General features: G+C 40.8%; 3 protein-coding genes across 4 annotated transcripts; 2 read left to right on the top strand and 1 right to left on the bottom strand.

Annotated features, from left to right (window-relative positions):
* The first annotated feature begins 1,115 nt into the window (after positions 1 to 1,115).
* LOC112295389 (uncharacterized) lies at positions 1,116 to 4,365 on the top strand. Of its 2 annotated transcripts, none has more exons than XM_024546905.2 (3): positions 1,116 to 1,133; positions 2,402 to 3,484; positions 3,683 to 4,365. In XM_024546905.2, exons 2-3 carry the CDS (start codon positions 2,437 to 2,439, stop codon positions 3,898 to 3,900), a joined length of 1,266 nt encoding a protein of 421 aa, XP_024402673.1. In that variant the 5' UTR covers positions 1,116 to 1,133; positions 2,402 to 2,436; the 3' UTR covers positions 3,901 to 4,365. The 2 variants fall into 2 exon arrangements, with proteins under 2 accessions (XP_024402673.1, XP_024402674.1); XM_024546906.3 differs by lacking the exon at positions 1,116 to 1,133 and having other exon boundaries at positions 1,148 to 3,484; positions 3,683 to 3,742; positions 3,874 to 4,365.
* A 5,381-nt stretch (positions 4,366 to 9,746) lies between these two features.
* LOC112295344 (N-terminal acetyltransferase A complex catalytic subunit NAA10) lies at positions 9,747 to 12,826 on the top strand. Its single transcript, XM_024546789.3, has 7 exons — positions 9,747 to 10,804; positions 10,913 to 10,978; positions 11,271 to 11,359; positions 11,513 to 11,613; positions 11,751 to 11,853; positions 11,973 to 12,067; positions 12,314 to 12,826. The coding sequence occupies exons 1-7, from the start codon at positions 10,781 to 10,783 to the stop codon at positions 12,385 to 12,387; spliced, it is 552 nt and encodes a 183-aa protein (XP_024402557.1). The 5' UTR covers positions 9,747 to 10,780; the 3' UTR covers positions 12,388 to 12,826.
* A 682-nt stretch (positions 12,827 to 13,508) lies between these two features.
* Positions 13,509 to 15,646, bottom strand: LOC112295345 (uncharacterized). The gene is made up of 3 exons (XM_024546790.2): positions 14,676 to 15,646; positions 14,220 to 14,288; positions 13,509 to 14,075 (listed from the first exon to the last, which is right to left on the bottom strand). Exons 1-3 carry the CDS (start codon positions 14,976 to 14,978, stop codon positions 13,905 to 13,907), a joined length of 543 nt encoding a protein of 180 aa, XP_024402558.1. The 5' UTR covers positions 14,979 to 15,646; the 3' UTR covers positions 13,509 to 13,904.
* Between the last annotated feature and the right edge of the window lie 954 nt (positions 15,647 to 16,600).

Below are 16,600 nucleotides of genomic sequence, written 5' to 3'. Positions count from 1 at the left end.
TTTATGGTTGTCTAAGTTATTCCCATCTAGATTGCTCAACAACTATCAAGATCTTTCTTGGTTTACGTGGTTATTTCATTCTAGCTATTGAGAACAAGCTATTGCATGGGTCTATCAATACAAGCATGAATAGACTGACAAAACTTTTGTTTGGCTACGTGAGTCACTAGTGTAATCTAATTAAGAACATTTATATTACTACAAAACACTTGTACTCATCCTTAAAATAAATAAAATAATGTCTCGACCTTTCTTGTAATTCGCATGATTAAATTTCTACTACATGTCAGTAAGCTCTACTACTACTACTACTACTCGTCACCACTTCACATTTCAATGAACAAATAAATGAATGAATAACTTCGCTACAAGGAATGTGGTCATGTCAAAAAAATATTCCCAGTTTTACCACCTTACACTTCTAAAAACCAATAAATATATATATATATATATATATATGTCAGAATGTGGTTGCAAATATTATACAAATGCACACACACATCATCGACAATTCATGTAACAAAATCCAGAGACACAATCTACACCCATTCAAAAACCATGGAAAAATTTAACCCGCATCCACATCCACATCCTTAAGTAACGCCAGAAACAACATCGGAAATTCCAAAAAATAAAGAAACAAAAAAACAAAAAAAAGCATTAATTTAAGGGGGAAAATTCCTATTTTATAAATTTAGCAGTGGATTCTCACTCCAACAGGCCAAGAGAGCGATGGATCATGAGATATTAGCCCTACGTGAGGGGACCGACAGTAAGATCAGAGAACAGACGAATCTAAACCCTAAAGCAGCGCGGGTCGAGCCCGGGCCAAAAATCACGGGTGAGGGGTCCCGTGACAGTAGGGCGAGGGTCGGTACAGTCAACCCTCGCCACGAGGGACGAAGATAGCTCCACCCTATGACGCGGTACTAGTAAACGGAGGGAGGTATGGGGCGGTCTTAGGGTAAATAGAGCATGAGACCGAGGTTTTGTAGGTAGGTCCAAGCAAGTTAAGGCTCTGGTCACCGCGTCGTCCAGTTTCTAAAGGGTGTCGTTCAGTCACCAGTTGCGGCGTTGTGAATCCAGCCAGCCCTGCCGAGAAGGCGCGGCACGGCGAGTGAATCAGAGGCCAGGTGATGATGCGGCTGATGATGCAGTCTCCGTGGAGTTGCATGCCCGCTGCCTGGCAGAGCCTCAGAAAGAGAGGGACGGTGTGAGAGAGAAAAGGGGGGAATCATTCGCGTCCCCATTACCTCACATTGTGTGCATATATACATGTTGCACTGCAGTTGATGTTTTGAGTTTGAGCGATAGCCTTGAGGAGGGTGATGACTTGTAGTGGGAAGGAAGCTCACTGAGAGAGGAGGGAAGGAGAGGAAGGAAGAAGTGTAAATTGAGAGTGCGGGATCGCAATTGAGCGAGAGCGAGACGGTAGCAGTGAGAATTGGAGTAGAAGGGTAGCGATAGCAGTGTGGGTGGGGTAGAGTTTTTGCTTCGTGGGTGAGAGAAGTGTCGGTGTTGTTTCCGCTTGGAGGTGGTGGTTCCGTTTCTCGAACTGAGTCTGTTTTCTGGTGTTAGGTGGTAAGTTAGTTAGTGAGTTAGTTTCGTGTGTGGGGAAAAAAATTAGGAGCGGAATTTCTCGTTCTTGAGAGGAGTTTGTAGACAGGACCTGGAAGATTTTAAGCGCTGTTGATCTTTTGTGTATTTTTTTGTTTTTGGTTCATTTTGGTTTATTTTTAATATTTTGGTGTTGAGCCTTTACCGTTTTTGGGTTCGAATTTTCATCAGTGTGGGAGTTTGGAGTGTGAATTCTGAGCAGTTGTAGAACGTCGCTGCGGGCTACGGTTTGAGAATAGAGTGTAGAAAGTTTTATTTCGATAGTGGGAGTGTAGAGTGTTTGCTCTTCGCCACGTGGGACTTCATAGTATGTTAACGAGAGAGGAGTAGCTAGTGTGAGGAGGATGCTAAGTTCTTTGCGAGAGAGGAGTAGCTTGTGTGAGGAGGATGTTAAGTTCTTTGGTGTTCATAATCGGTGACTGAGAGTAAAATATATACCCAGTTTTGAGATCTTCTGTGTTTAATGAATGCTTTGAAATCTGGCTCGTGTGCACTTATTTCTATGGTGTGATTCTTTGATGTGATGTTTTTTTTGGTAATGTTGTTCCGATTTTTTGAGTGCTTCTTGCAAGTGCTTTAAGAAGTCTGTTTCCTGCTGCCTTGTTTTTGTGTGTGGTCTATCATTGCTTTCGTCTTCAGTATGGCTTTAAGGGAGTTTGTTTGTCCCGACACGTTTTAAAGCTGCTTGTATGTTTGCTAATTGCATGTTTTTTTCCTGTCTCTTCTCCGTGAGTTGTCCGATGCTCTAATGAGAATCTGCTCATGCCCATCTTTGATTGAATAGTAGTATCGGAAGTGAAGGAGTCGTAGCGAGCATCCATGACCGTGAGCATGGAATTGGCGTCTTGGAAGCAGCTGCCCTCAGATTTGCAGGTCTTCACATTGGCCAAGCTGCCTCTGCGGCAATTAGTTAGCTCCCGCTGCGTGAGTAAAGAGTGGCTATCTTTCGCGACCGATGAAAACACCCTGGCTTTCTCGCGGTCATCGATAACGCCCCTCATGGCAGAACCGATGCTGGCTATGGGTTACGATGGTAAAGAATCGTTGGAATGGGCGACCTACAACTGTGAATCTAACCAGTGGTCCATCATGCCACCTTTTCCCGACATTGTTTTAGAAGCTGCTTCATCGGGTGAGAAGATAGATTACTGCTCTGCGGGTGGACTTTTGTTCTTCATGCTATCCAGTTACCACAACTACACTGAGACGAAATGCCTGGTGTACAACCCGTTGACGAAACGCTCGAGGGAGTTGCCTGTGTTTCGTAGAGAATGGGTCGTGGGGGCCTTCTCGCATCCTATCGTGGACACTCAAGCTGACACTTACAAGTTTGTGATGGGGGACCAAGAACACTGGGCATGCTACTCGTCTACTTCTGGGGTGTGGGATGAGGGTAGCATAGATGCTGTTGGATGCCTCGCAAGTGCCAACAGAGGTGTTCAATGCAAAAATCTTTTGTTTTTTGTGGCTCCTACCATGCGAGGAAAGAGTGATCTTGCAACTTACAATCCGGAGAAGAATGTATGGCTCACTACCTTCGATTACGAGCGGGCAGTTGAGGTGGGTTATCATCTTAACAATCGCGGTTACTCTGAGAACAACCGCATCTTCGAATGGGACGAGTCTCTGTTTCTGTTGACAACGCTGGATGGTCGGTTCTGTGAGCTGGATCTGGTCACCAAGGACTGGAACCTTAGGTTTGAAATGCCACGTAGACTTTTAGGAGAATTCGAAAAGATCCAGAATTGCATCGCAAGTGGCAACAGGTTATTTGTTGTAGGCAGTGCCAAATCACCCAGATACACCTCGCTAATTTTACTGTACTTGAAGGATCAGAACTCGTGGAGAAAACTTAAGCCATGTCCATGTGAGAAGTCATACGCTCAATCCTTTCTCTTCCAGCCGAGCTTGCTGTCTTTATAAATCTGTAACCTTATTCTTGTAATTAATCTTGATATATTTATAGATTATCTAGTTTCTTTGTAACGCTGGAAGCTATTGATACCCATTGGCGTGTACGGGTGAGACACGTAGAACTTATGCTCGACCTGGCATGATGACACAGTAACTTCAAGTTTGAGCTTCTACAGGAACACTTTGACCGATCCATTCTTTGCAAATACAGGTGCACTGATTCTGATTTGTATCCTTGTGCATGCCTTTTGCGAACTCGTTGATTTTGTTTCATACGACGCTTTACAAAGTCATGCTACTGAACTTAGAGCTGGAATAAAAACACTTGCTCTTGATGTACAGAGGTTGAACGCAGAGGTTATGATTTGATGTAGTTGTAACTTGAACCCGAATGCTCCCCATACAACCTTAATGTCCGGGCCGAGAAGAGCAGCAATGAATGGGAGGTTGCTGACGATGAGAGTCTGATTCCTAGAAAGACGATCCGAACAGCTGACTCAGTGGAAACAGTCGGTCCAAACTGAGTTTGTTTCCAACCTTTCATCGTGGGCTTGTTCGTGGGATTGGAAGATTGGATCATGCATCACTTGCATGGTCGTGATTTTCTTGACAAGGAAGAACAATTGCTTGAAAGAAGCTCATGCATGTGTTTTCAGAGATGCCCACCTGTATTACTTGTTGTACGCCTACACCATCTGACATACACCCGCTTTTTAGGGTCCTTTTAGGATGATTACATGATATCAGAATGATTGCAACATGGGAACCAGATATGGTGAACACAACCCTACCTGTATATAAAAATAGATATAAAAATAGAATCTTCTTCATTCATCTTGTACTGTTACATACTTCCCTCACCCCCAATTGCATATGTGAGTCTGTTTAAATTACAAGGACGTGTTGTGATTCCAAATGCACACTGTAGCTTGTGTTAAAAATACTGAAAAAGAAATTATATTATACATGAAAATGGCTGTTATTGTTAGAGAAAAAGTCTTCCAGTTCTTCACCACTTCTTTAATTATAAAAATTTCAGTGAACGGTGCATTGTGTTCAAATATGTTCACCAAAGCAAATATGAATGACAACAAAGTATGTTCTGCAAAGCAAGGTATCGTTCAGGTACAACAATAGGGGCTGAGTCAGATCTGTCCGCTATGTTCAAAAAAACCATTAATGTATTAACACCGGCCTCATGCAAGAATAAAAAAAGCTTTCATTTTCTTCCTAGAAATGGGTTTAAATACAATGGAAGGTAGAGGAGGAGATATGAAGAACGAAGATGAAGTTGTGACATAGTGTAAAAACACATTCTAAGAAGTGTTGGATACTTAATGTTATAAGTTTTGGACATATATTCCAATCTTTCATTATATATATATATAATTGTAATTGTATATATTAATTAAGGGATTGAAGATGTCGAATTTTCATTAACTAGTGTGGGTAAGAATTGTGTAAATATGGACTGATACATTACTTATTATTTCAGTGTTATTTAATGCAATAAACCATTTAATTCAACATATATTAATGTATGTTGCATATGAGCACATGCCTACATATGAAATAAATAAAACAATAGTACAAATAAACATTTTCTCTAATACAGAATAAGTAAGAGATCATGGACATTTTCTTGAGTTGCCTTGAAATTTTAAACTCTCAAGATTATTAAATGATGCCAGCTGTGTTGCAGAGCACACTTTCACACAAACTGTTTTATCAACAATATTATCATTTTGTATTTAAATTTTCTACATACTTTTATCTTTTTATAAAAACTAAAGTGTCTTAATACACATTTTAGAAATTTCAAAATCAAAATATGGTAGCCCCAAACTTTATAGATATATTGTAAAAAGATAAATATTATTAAATATTGGCAAAATTATAGACATATTTTCTAATTCTTATTTTTCATATTTTTACAACTAATTAAGTTTCGATGATTTTTTTTTAAAGTAGAGATTTTATTTGTAATATTAATTATAGAAACACATAATAAAATTCTATCTCAATATATATATATATATATATATATATATATATACAGTTATGATGCTACAGTGTTTATAAACACACTATGAATTTACCAAGTAAATGGATATATATTAAAAATTATTAGCAGATTTGTAGGCATTTATTGGCCATATTGGTAATTTCTATCAAATTGTAAAATTTAAAACTAGCTAAATTAAAAATTTGTATTTTAAAAAGTACATAGCTCTAACTCTCACCATTATTATCATTTTTTGTGTGTTTTTATTGTTGATATATTTCTGTATTTCTTTAAAGAACTTGTTGCACATCTATCCACTAAAAATATTTTTTATCATCTGAAAATTACAATATATTGATCTAAGTATATACTGTATAAACTTTGGTTGTAATTTGTTTTTGATTTATTTATGTTATAATTCTTATTATTATTGATTTCTTTTTAAAATACATTTATTATAAATAATAATAATAATAATAATATTCAATTTATTGTTTTATTCTTTTTTGTTTCAATGATGAAACAATTAATTATTTATTGATGTACAGATAAATAATAAATAATAGATTTAATGACGTGGACTAGACGACGACGAAGAAGAAGTTATATCCAGCAGAGATGCGAAATTTCCAAGTCGCTTCCTCATAGATGCGGTGGTAGGGCACTTTTAAAGCAATAGTAACACGGGGACAGAACCCACGGTGAGAAGTACCTTTCCTTCCTACACCCCAGTTGACTCGCGCTATATGGACGAACGAATCTCTCACGTGCCCTTGCGTATGTTGACGACGAAGATCGTCCCTTCTCTGACGCTATCGTTGTCCCGAACGGAAATGACGGAAAATTTCGGAGATTATGGCATTCCGGCGCAGAACCCTGGAACCATTATTTCTGGGGTATGTAAGCTGAATTTTTCGTAGGATTGACCCAGACTAGAAATGGCAACAGAATCCATTTGCTTACTACTTAGAAGAAAATATTCCCGATTCGCAAGAACACACTGAGGTGGCTCCATTGAAGCCGGGAAACCTGGTCGTATGTGTTGGAGCTGATTGATGAAGAAGTTTTTTCTGGTGAAGTGTAAATATCAGGGTCCAAAAGTTCAGCTCTGGTTGCACTCGGTATTCGCCGCATGGTCCAAATTTTTACAGTCTGTAGGACTTCGAGTGGGTTTATGATCAATGCGAGGGGTTTAACACATTGTTTACAGGTTATGCTCGAGCTTCGGGCAACTTCCATTGCGATTAGTTCCCTCTTGGGTAAAAATGGAGTGGCCGTTGTGCCATTACCAGGAATATGTGGCATTGGGGCTCGTCTTATTGATCTTCTCGTTCTTTATATATATATAAATATATATATTTATCTATATATATATATATATATATATACACATGTTCTGTATGTTCTGGATGCCATGGTTAAAAATCAGATACATCTCACTTTGTTTCAATACCGTCTATTAAATGCGGACGTCTTATAATTTTTATATTGATAGGCGTAGAGTACCAGGTTTGATCAGCGAGACAGGCGTACCATGTCCAAATTCGCTCTGGTGCTTTTGTAATCCAAACACTTCATTTGTTTGCGTCTTGAAGTTCTGATTGAATACATGATATCATGGATTTTCTCGGTTTTTTAACACGAAGTCCATTCTTGAGGTACTGCACATTCCATCTCAAGTCAGTGCAGTGCAGTAATCTGTTGAGCTGGTGATGTGAGGATCTGGAAAGTTTCGACATTTTATGTGATCGCCAAAGAACCTATGCACACCGTGATAGATCCTGCTACCATATGTATATATATATATATATATATATATATATATACACACATGTGTGTGTGTACATGTACACAAATATTCAGTTGTTAGAATCAGTTCTAGATTAAACAGAAGAAAAAGAATATGATAGGAAGTTTACGTGAGTCTTTATCTCTTATCATGTTCGAGCTGCATCTCGTTTATGAACCTCATGTTCCAACTTTTTCAGGTGGGGCAGATGACAACATGGATTAAGCTACTGGTAGTTGCTACCAAAGGTAGCTTCGTAGTTTCTCTCCTAGAGTGTCTTCACTAATAAGGAAGACACAATTGGAGATAGGTAGATCCAACATTCGGTGGAACAATCAACAAGTGATATTGGAATGTGGTGTTCCTATTCTTTCTAGTCAGTTTTTGAGTTTTAGAAATTATCAAATGGCTTCAAGTAACCGCTCGGTTCATTTCTTGTTGCTCTGAACAAGAAATTAAGCAATGTGCCATATTCGTCCGCACCTGTGACAGGTAAGAGCCTTCAGGATTCAGAATTTGCTGTGGAGAAGTTTGATAATTCCTATACTCCAACTTGGCATCATTTGTATGTGCAGGAACCAGAAGCAGATCTCGCAATCTTTTTTGATTAATTATGTGGGGCAATGTACACAAGTTGCTGGAACTAACACTTTGAATATCACGGGATCAAGAGAACTGCATGGAATGTAGTAACTGGTTATTCGAGGCTGCCGTGTGGCGTTTCAACCCCAGGAACGGTTGAAGAATGGGCACCTTAGTAAGTTTGAATGTTGGGTTCGTCGATAACATTTATGTGTGTCTTTTAAAAGTTCTCTAAACACCGTGTGTAAATTTACCAAGTTTTTCAGTCAGCCTATTTCATCCCAAGTAGCCACCATGTATAGACTGCATATGCAAGGTCTGAGGCTCCAAGCTTCAACATGAACCGTTCGTCTTTAAAGCACCAGCATTAACATGCAGATTATGTGTTCAGCCTCCAGGAAGTCTTGGACTAGCATTCTATAACTACTATCATTTGGATCGGGTCGTAACAATGTCAAAAAGATCTACATGAAAAATTCATCCGCCCTGTTCTCATTTTCATAATTCACGCCATTTCAGCTCACTGTGTGGAACACTTGTATTGGCAACCGACTTGAGTGCAAGACAATCTTGTCCGGGGGAATGTCAGCGGGCGGGACCATACTCATATAGTGGGTTACTTATATATCGATGGTGGGTACGAGAAACTAGATCAAAAAATTGTTGCTCTTCGGGGCTTCAGTGTAGAGGTTACCTAGTTTTCCCTAGATGCTGATGCTGAAATGCTTTTGGTAGCGTTGAAACCATGCGTTGAAGTTGGTAAAATCCATTTTTGGCGTTAGCATTCCAGTGTTTTTAGTTAGAGCTTAGTCGTCGACATCATATTCCTTGGTTTGATTAGTATTGTCGTGTCAACTAGAGTCACACGATTCTTAAGCCAAGTTGGGTTGTGGTTTCCTTATTCGTATTAGATTGTACAGCCATCGCTGGCGACAGCTTGAGTCAATTGTGCCTTAAATCATGATATAGAGTCATTTTTAGTGTGTTTGTGGAGCTACTTCGCACTTTAGGTCTCGCTTGATGACACAGTCAGACCAGTCCTGGGGCTTCAAGAAGTCATGTTTTGTGCTTCGAGGTTATTCCCAGCATCAGATGCTTGAATGACTACCAATTTTTGTGTCGAAATTCAAGGCGCATTTGCGGGTTTGTCATCCGCAAGATAGGCAGTATCTAAACAGTACTTCCAGCAAGGATTGCGCTTTGATATGCGATAGTCTTATTGACCTTCTTACCAACTGTTTAACTTCTACTGTGCGTGTCATGGAGAAAATATCATCCATCTTCGGAACCATACTACTGGTCGCAGAACTTGGCGTGTTTTTACACCCTTACTTTTGTTTTTGATCATTTCCTTTCAAAGAATATTTGGATGCGAGGGATTTCTGCCGTATTTGTGATTCTCCGTTGGCAATCGTTCATGCCATATCTTCTTCCATTTGTTTATGTTATCCGTTGGAAAAAAGAAGGTTTATCTCCAGATCTTTTTTTTACACCTTTCGACGGTCTTGAACGCTAGCGCAAGATGAAGTCCCGATTGCAGGCAATACTTCGAATCTTGGTCACTCAAAATCCTCTGAGGCAGTACACTTACAATACATTGATGATTTCCATTGTGAAAGTTGACCCCTTTGTGGTGCTACACTGCACTAAGGTTTGACTTGGACTTGCCCAATGTATCCTGCCTGTCTCAAGTACTAAGTGAAAAGTTCTCATCCTAAGAATTTTTTTTTACTGTTGCTTCTTCCTGGTTTCTACTGACAAAGCTTGATGACAAGTGTGTACACTTGTACTATTCATTATATCACAAATGAAGCTGACTCTGGCACCGTGCTTTCAAGCGTTCATCACTCTTGACTGTAGAAAACTCGTGCAAATCTTGTCAATAATCTCCCTCCAACGTCGCAATGGAAGTTTCTACCACCCTAACGAGATTTCCACCAAGCTCGCAATTTTCCTGTGACCGTGAAGAGTTTACTCAAAGCAGCACGGCGCATCATCCGCCGCTCAGAAATTTAGGACATGGGGTCACATGATCCATATCGCCCACTTCGCAGTGCTTCTAGAGCATATTCCTCTCCACAGAAATGACCAGCAAGGAATCTGTGCCTTGCTCGTAGCGTGACAGGGGGAGTGTTCCAGTGTAGGATGGATTCGCAAACGAGTTTCGATTAGAAGTGTGCTTGTGATCCCCTCACCCCATAATCTCAAGGTTTGAATGAAAAAGCATGGCTGGTCCAAAAGGACATCGACAATGAGGACTGTTGGTGGGAAAGCTTGAGTAGGGTTCACGCCATCGGCGTCTCTGGAGTTGCACTCCACACTGGCAGAATATAATATAGGGAGAATCATCTGGAGCTGGATATTGTTTGGACTGCGCACGCAATCTGATCTCATTTGCGTATCAACGCATTAAACAGCAACAGAGCTACGTTAGACTGCCCATTTGAAATTTAGATTTGGCTAGCTGACAGGGTTGCGTATGCCAGGATCTGGAATAAAACCACTGTAAACTGGATATGGGGGGTTGCGCTGTTACGCTTGTGAAGGGAGGCATGTGGGCGCTGCTTGATTGAGGAGGAGGAAACGACTTAGGTCGTACTATTTTGGGTCCCGCCTGGGCCATTCCCTACCTCCCCCTCGTTCCTCCTGGAACACTGAAGCAAGCGCGCTACTCGAGGCAGGAGGAGCAGTGGCAGTGGCAGAAACTCTGCAAGGGGTGTCTGAGGTACAGTGCAAAAGTACCAGATAGTGAGAAGTATGTTTGGGTGTAGGGCATTGAATACAACGGGAGGAAAAAGGTTTACTGGGTACCTAAAAGCCGGCACATCTGCATTGTTTTTGTGATAAGTAGCAGCCAACGAAGTCTCTCATCGATGGTGTGCGTGCGCCAAGCTACGGTAATCTCACGTGATGCCGATCTCCCTTTGGATTCAATTCTTGCTGGGTTGTTGTTTATTCTGATGTGGTGCTTTGAGGGAGCTAACGGTTCATGGTTGGAATGGCAGTTCGACGATTTGTTAGATATTCAAAATATCAACGCTGTTTGCCTGCCGGAGAATTACCGATTGAATGTAGGTATCACGATCCATTAGTTCTTCCGACTGTTTTTTGAGCGTCAATTGCCTTGAGAGTCTGATCACCTTACTCATCCTGTACCTCCACATCGAAGCCTGCCTTCCTTGCATGTACAAGTTTGATATGCCTTCGCTCGCTATTTCTTCAATTACAAAGGATCTTGGTTGCGGGTGTGTGGAGAATGGTTGGCTTGAGCTTGAGGAAGTTATGGATGTCTTGGGGCTTCTGTTGATTGAAATTGCTCGAAATGGAAAGACTAATTCGCAACGGGTGGGCTGGTTGGTGTAGTTCTATATAAACCACATTCTCACTTGGCCACGACTCCTCCATGTCGCAGAAGATAACAGAAAGATCGTAGGCTACGTGTTGGGAAGCTTGTAAGTCACTCATGAGTTTTATTTTTGTTGTTATTTTTATATTTTTTCGTCTTCTTTCTGTGAAACGAATCTTTGTCGTGAGAGCCGTCTCCGAGGTAGGGTTAGGACAAGATGGACATCAGATTCGCTGGTGGTCATTTGGTACTCTTTCAGGGACGAGGAATTGAGTTACTGCCACGGCCAGATCGCATCCTTGGCTGTCCTTCGAACGCACCGCAATCGTGGGTATGCGACCAAGCTCATGAGGGCTGCAGGTGAGGCATCATTTACTCTACAGTTCATTTCTGCTGAACTAATGGTAGAACAATCGCGATGAAACTTCTCACTAGCTTAGGTAGGAGGACATTTCTGTGGCATGTTGTGAGTGACCCTGATGTGTTCGGCATGCCAGAGCAAGCAATGCGAGATGTGTATGGTGCTGGAAGTGTATCTTTGCATGTGCGCAAGATGAACAATGCTGCATTTTGTCTCTACTCCAAGACGCTCGGCTACAAGTAAGAGTATTTGCATCGTTTCAAATGTTCCTTATTGTGCTGGGGGTCGTTTGCGGCGAGTTTAAGACCGCCGAAATTACATATTCCCAACCATCTTCATTGCTTTGGATGTTGGCTAGAGTCAAGATTTTCGAAACGGCATATTACCGAGATGGTGCAGACGCGTACGAGATGATTAAGCTCTTCGCAGATGAACAGGAAGGAATCCCTTCATGTAAGTCGCGAACCTCTATCTCTTAGTATCTGCTCAAAGTAAATTTGGTGGTGTGAAGTTGTTGGCCTTCTTAGATAGTACCGTCTAAGTGGACAAGTCACCTCAGCAAATGAATGGTTAGCAATCTCTTTATCAGCCTTTTGAAGCTTGCTGTTCCTTGTGACAGCATTGGATAGAAGAAATACTCTTGAATTTGAAATTGAGTGTGATCACTGCTTTTGATGGGATGATACCCCGGTGTTGCAGCTGTGAACTGGCACGATACAGACGTGTACTCTGGTGGGCAACGACCACCTGCCGAAGCGTTGGTGATCAGCTGACAGCTGACTTATTCAGGCGTTCTCTCTTCCGAGTGACTATGCCACAAAGAGAGATTGAATGCATTGAAATTGAAACTTGCCTTCCTACCCCTCTGTGACATTAGATTAATGGTAATCACGTAATACCTATCGCTTTTAAGATTCTGTTTTTTAGCGAGCAATGGAAAACTGCCGGCCGTCTCTTTTCTAGCTTTTCGGAGCTTCACTTGAGGGATGAGAGTAGACAGCAATCCGTTCTTCCGAAGGAGGCTTGTAGTGGAACTAACGGAACTCTGCTCCGGAGGCTGCGGATCCATTACCTCATGTCGGCCATCTTGCAGCAGCAACTTTTTTCTTAGAGGCATTTACTTGAAGCTTTTTCTAATTCAACTAATTATAAGGTGCATGTACCCTACTGTATCGAATATTTTTACTTTATGCATGAAAACTTGTGAACAAAGTGTGGTCGTCTCACAGCGATTAGTTTGCTATCGAAAATGTTGACATCATCAATTAGCCAAGCGTGTGCTCCAAGTATGCAAATCGTTGTCCAGCGGGCAGGTAGTCTCACTAACGGAATCCTGGGGTGTTGGAATAATTCAATTCCATCAATGCGCACGTCAACTCTGTCAAGTACAATTACTTGCCATTATCCGCAAGGATCTGTCACAATGGCAATGATGCTGTATGTTGTATAGATCATTTGGCAGAGTGTGCGATCAAATTCTTCTTGGAAAAATCTGCAGAACTTGAACATTTTTCACCCTGACAGAATATCTGTTAAGATTGTAATGCGGAGCTGGGTTTGTCCACTGCTCTCAGCGAGATACTCATATTGATCTGATCTGGCAACTGTTCAATATCACAACTGGACAACATTTGCAAAATACGCCATTTTCAATGAAGAAGTTTCTTACTGCTGTATCGCGTCGTACCATGTCCAATTTTCACTTTTACCAGGCAATAATCAGAGGGAAATTCAGTTGATTTTTTTACCTACCTTGTCCCATAACCACAATCATAAACCAATGTAACATTTTGTTTACTTTCATGTTTCTAATGAAGAAAGACAGTTTCAGTAACGCAAGAAATTCATATTTCATTCATATATTTACCCTGTGCCCGGCAGTTACACTATCAAATTGTAGAGAAAATATTTTCTGAGGTGGCAATTTTTATGAACCAACTGCAATTAGACAGCAGGGATACATTTAACTTTACAACAAGCTCTCCTTTCACAATTTTTGCCCGAAGGCATATGTTCACTCCAACAAAATTGTTCATCTATCTCAAATAGTTTCTTGTAGGAAAATAACCTCTCTGGATAAATTTGCAACTACTTGGAGTGAGCCATATCATGTTGATAACTAGTTGCAATTCGTCACCAGTACACTTATGTTACAATATCATAATCCACAAATAATGCCAAAGCAATAAGTCTGCTGTACAAGAGTATCAGATAGACATCCACGACAGTATCCTTCTGTCTAAAAGATTTCGGCAAATTGGTTTACTTACATGTGATATATCCGGATGCTTCAGAAGCTGTAAACCGAGTTGATTTTGAGAGCATAATCAGAAACTCCGGCACCCTCCCAGCCCATCCACTCTTCCCAGTCGTCCCAAGAATCATCATTTGCGCCCATGAAACCATCCAGACAGTCATCGGCCTGATTAGCGACTCCTTGCTCTTCCGCTTCCAACGCAACCTGCGGCATCAAACAATTCAAAATCGTTCCAAACCCTTGGTGCAATGTCATTCACCAATCGCAGGCTGTACATGATCGAAGGAAATGGCAGTGAAAAAAAATCTGAAATCGAGATTTGGCAGAGAAGATAGAGCCATACTATACCTTATAAGCATTGTTAACTTGTTTGAACACGAGATCGCAGTGTTCTCCCTCACACACATCAGGGTGGTACTGTAAATAGACACCCAGCCAGGCCCCGCAGTGTTCAGACGAATCGGTTGACGAGGTCAATTGACAACAACTCCAGAACATCAGACTCAACAGATCCAAAGCACGAGTGATGAAAATGTAGCAAATGCCCCACAACCTTGCAGTGCTTCAAATTATCGAGGTTAACATTCGTACAAATTCTTTATAACAGACAATCTCGAATTCTTCGCAATTCTTACACGTGGTCGCAGGGAAGTGTTCGTGCTGACCAAATCTGACTAAGCATAGACTATGTCCTGCTGCGATTCAGGCATGAATAAACCTAGCGCGTCAAAGCAATTGATTGTAGCCATTGCAGGAAACAGCCTCCAACAGACAAAGAGTTGTAGGAGGAGAGAGAGGGAGCACCTGGCGAGCCAGTTCACGGTATGCTTTCTTGATATCTGGTCTGGAGGCAGCAGCGCTGAGGCCTAGAGTTGCAAAATGCTCGCCATAGCCGCCCGCCCCGTTCAAAGCACGAATTGACGAGCCCCATCGTCCCGCTTTCTTAAGCCTCTCTTCCGGCAGCAATGTCCTCGGCGGGCTGACAGAGCTCATGCTATGAGTGACGGAGTCGGCGTGCAGGGAACTCTGAAGGATTACCCTTTCCACATTGCTGTCGGTAAAGACTCGGGTGATGCTCAGGTGGCCTCCTCGCAAAAGCTTCCTCATAACGTACCCCAATTTCAAAAACAAATTGCCGCGCAAGAATTTATAGAACACCCAATTCCTGCACTAGACTCCAAAACAATCCGGCAACCAACCGATCACAGGTTCCGCGTTCGAGATCTTGAAACACTTCACTAATCGTATAATCGCAAGCCGCTCTTCCGGAAAGTGAAGCCACCTGCAAGAAAGCTGAAATTGGGTAACGATCACATGACTGCAACCACCATTACTGTACACTCCGAACCACGATCTTTACGAGAAAAGGCTATAGATGGCCTGCAAACGCCACCCTCCGTCGCCGCACCCAAAGTTACCTTCACATTGAAAGCACAGTTCCAAGCTCTACAGTGACTGACAGGGCAAGCAAATCTGGTGCGCTTCTTCAGGTGCATGCACAGAATCTCTGTAGTGATCAATCCATGGAGGCTGCATCCCAGAAAGGCAGCGGCAGCAAGCACGCTTGGAGACGACTGGGATCAGCCGGGACCAAAATCTTATCTCATTCCAGGATTCAACTAGCCATCTCGCTTGGCTGCTGCTCTCTTGCATTGATTGATGAAGTACCATCAAGTGCCGCAGACAAGTTGCGCACTGACGTCCGGGCGATGCCGTTGTCGCATCTACAACAACTAATGCCTCACCGCATCGCATCACATCACAGATCGTGTGGGAGAGTTAAGCTGAGCGAGGGCCTCATTTAGGGTTTAGGGTTTCAGCGGGATCTGACATCGCGGGTCCAGGTGGAGAATGGGGTTCGTATTGGATCACCCCGTTCGTTGTTGACACCCCTTACAGTGATAACGGTTGAAAAAGAACAGAATGTTTGGTCATTTCACTTGGCCTCTGGTGGTGCGTGTGGCATTTTATCCCTAATTCATCATAATTATACCATCAAGATTAATTTTTATTTATTTTAAAAAAATTAATGTTATTATAGTTATGTTATTTTTAGTAATAAGAATCTTAAATCTTATTTATTTTATGAATTTTTATATTTTAAATTTAGTGATGTAATCAAATATATATATATATATATATATTTCTTTTTATATATTTATAAATCAATATTTATAATGTCAATACCTATATATGTGATTTATTTTCAATAAAATATGCTTGAATTGATAAATATGACTTTTAAAATTTTCTAGAAATATTAACTTTTTTTTGATTAAAAAATATATTTATTAGATAAGCTATTTCCAATAATTAACTTCAAATTATTATATGAAGTCTTTATTTAAATCAAATAGTATAAAATATTTTATTTTAAAGTTTTTATAAAACTTAAATCAAAGATTATGAGTAGAATATAAATGAAGGTGTTGTTATGGATATACATATTAATACTAGTATTTACTTAAATAAGATGAGTTCAATAAAAGTATATAAATTTGATAATATCTTATGGAGAAGCTTCTCAAAAGCTTCATAGATGCAAATTTGCCTTTAGAGGTATTTGTAAGTGATTGATAGGTTGAAAACTTGGCCAAAAAGTTAACAACTTGTTTTACAAGTTGGTAACATGTTGCACTTATTGGCCATATGGCACACATATTGAAAACTTGCTTTTAAATTGATATTGTTTTTTGAATTTTCTTTGTTCTTCAATTCTCTCTTTAAGT

This window comes from Physcomitrium patens, chromosome 18, assembly GCF_059467195.1.
Source record: "Physcomitrium patens ecotype Gransden chromosome 18, ASM5946719v1, whole genome shotgun sequence".
NCBI lineage: Eukaryota > Viridiplantae > Streptophyta > Bryopsida > Funariales > Funariaceae > Physcomitrium > Physcomitrium patens.
The sequence above is the reverse complement of the archived record's forward strand: the minus strand, read 5'-3'. Positions and strand labels throughout refer to the sequence as shown.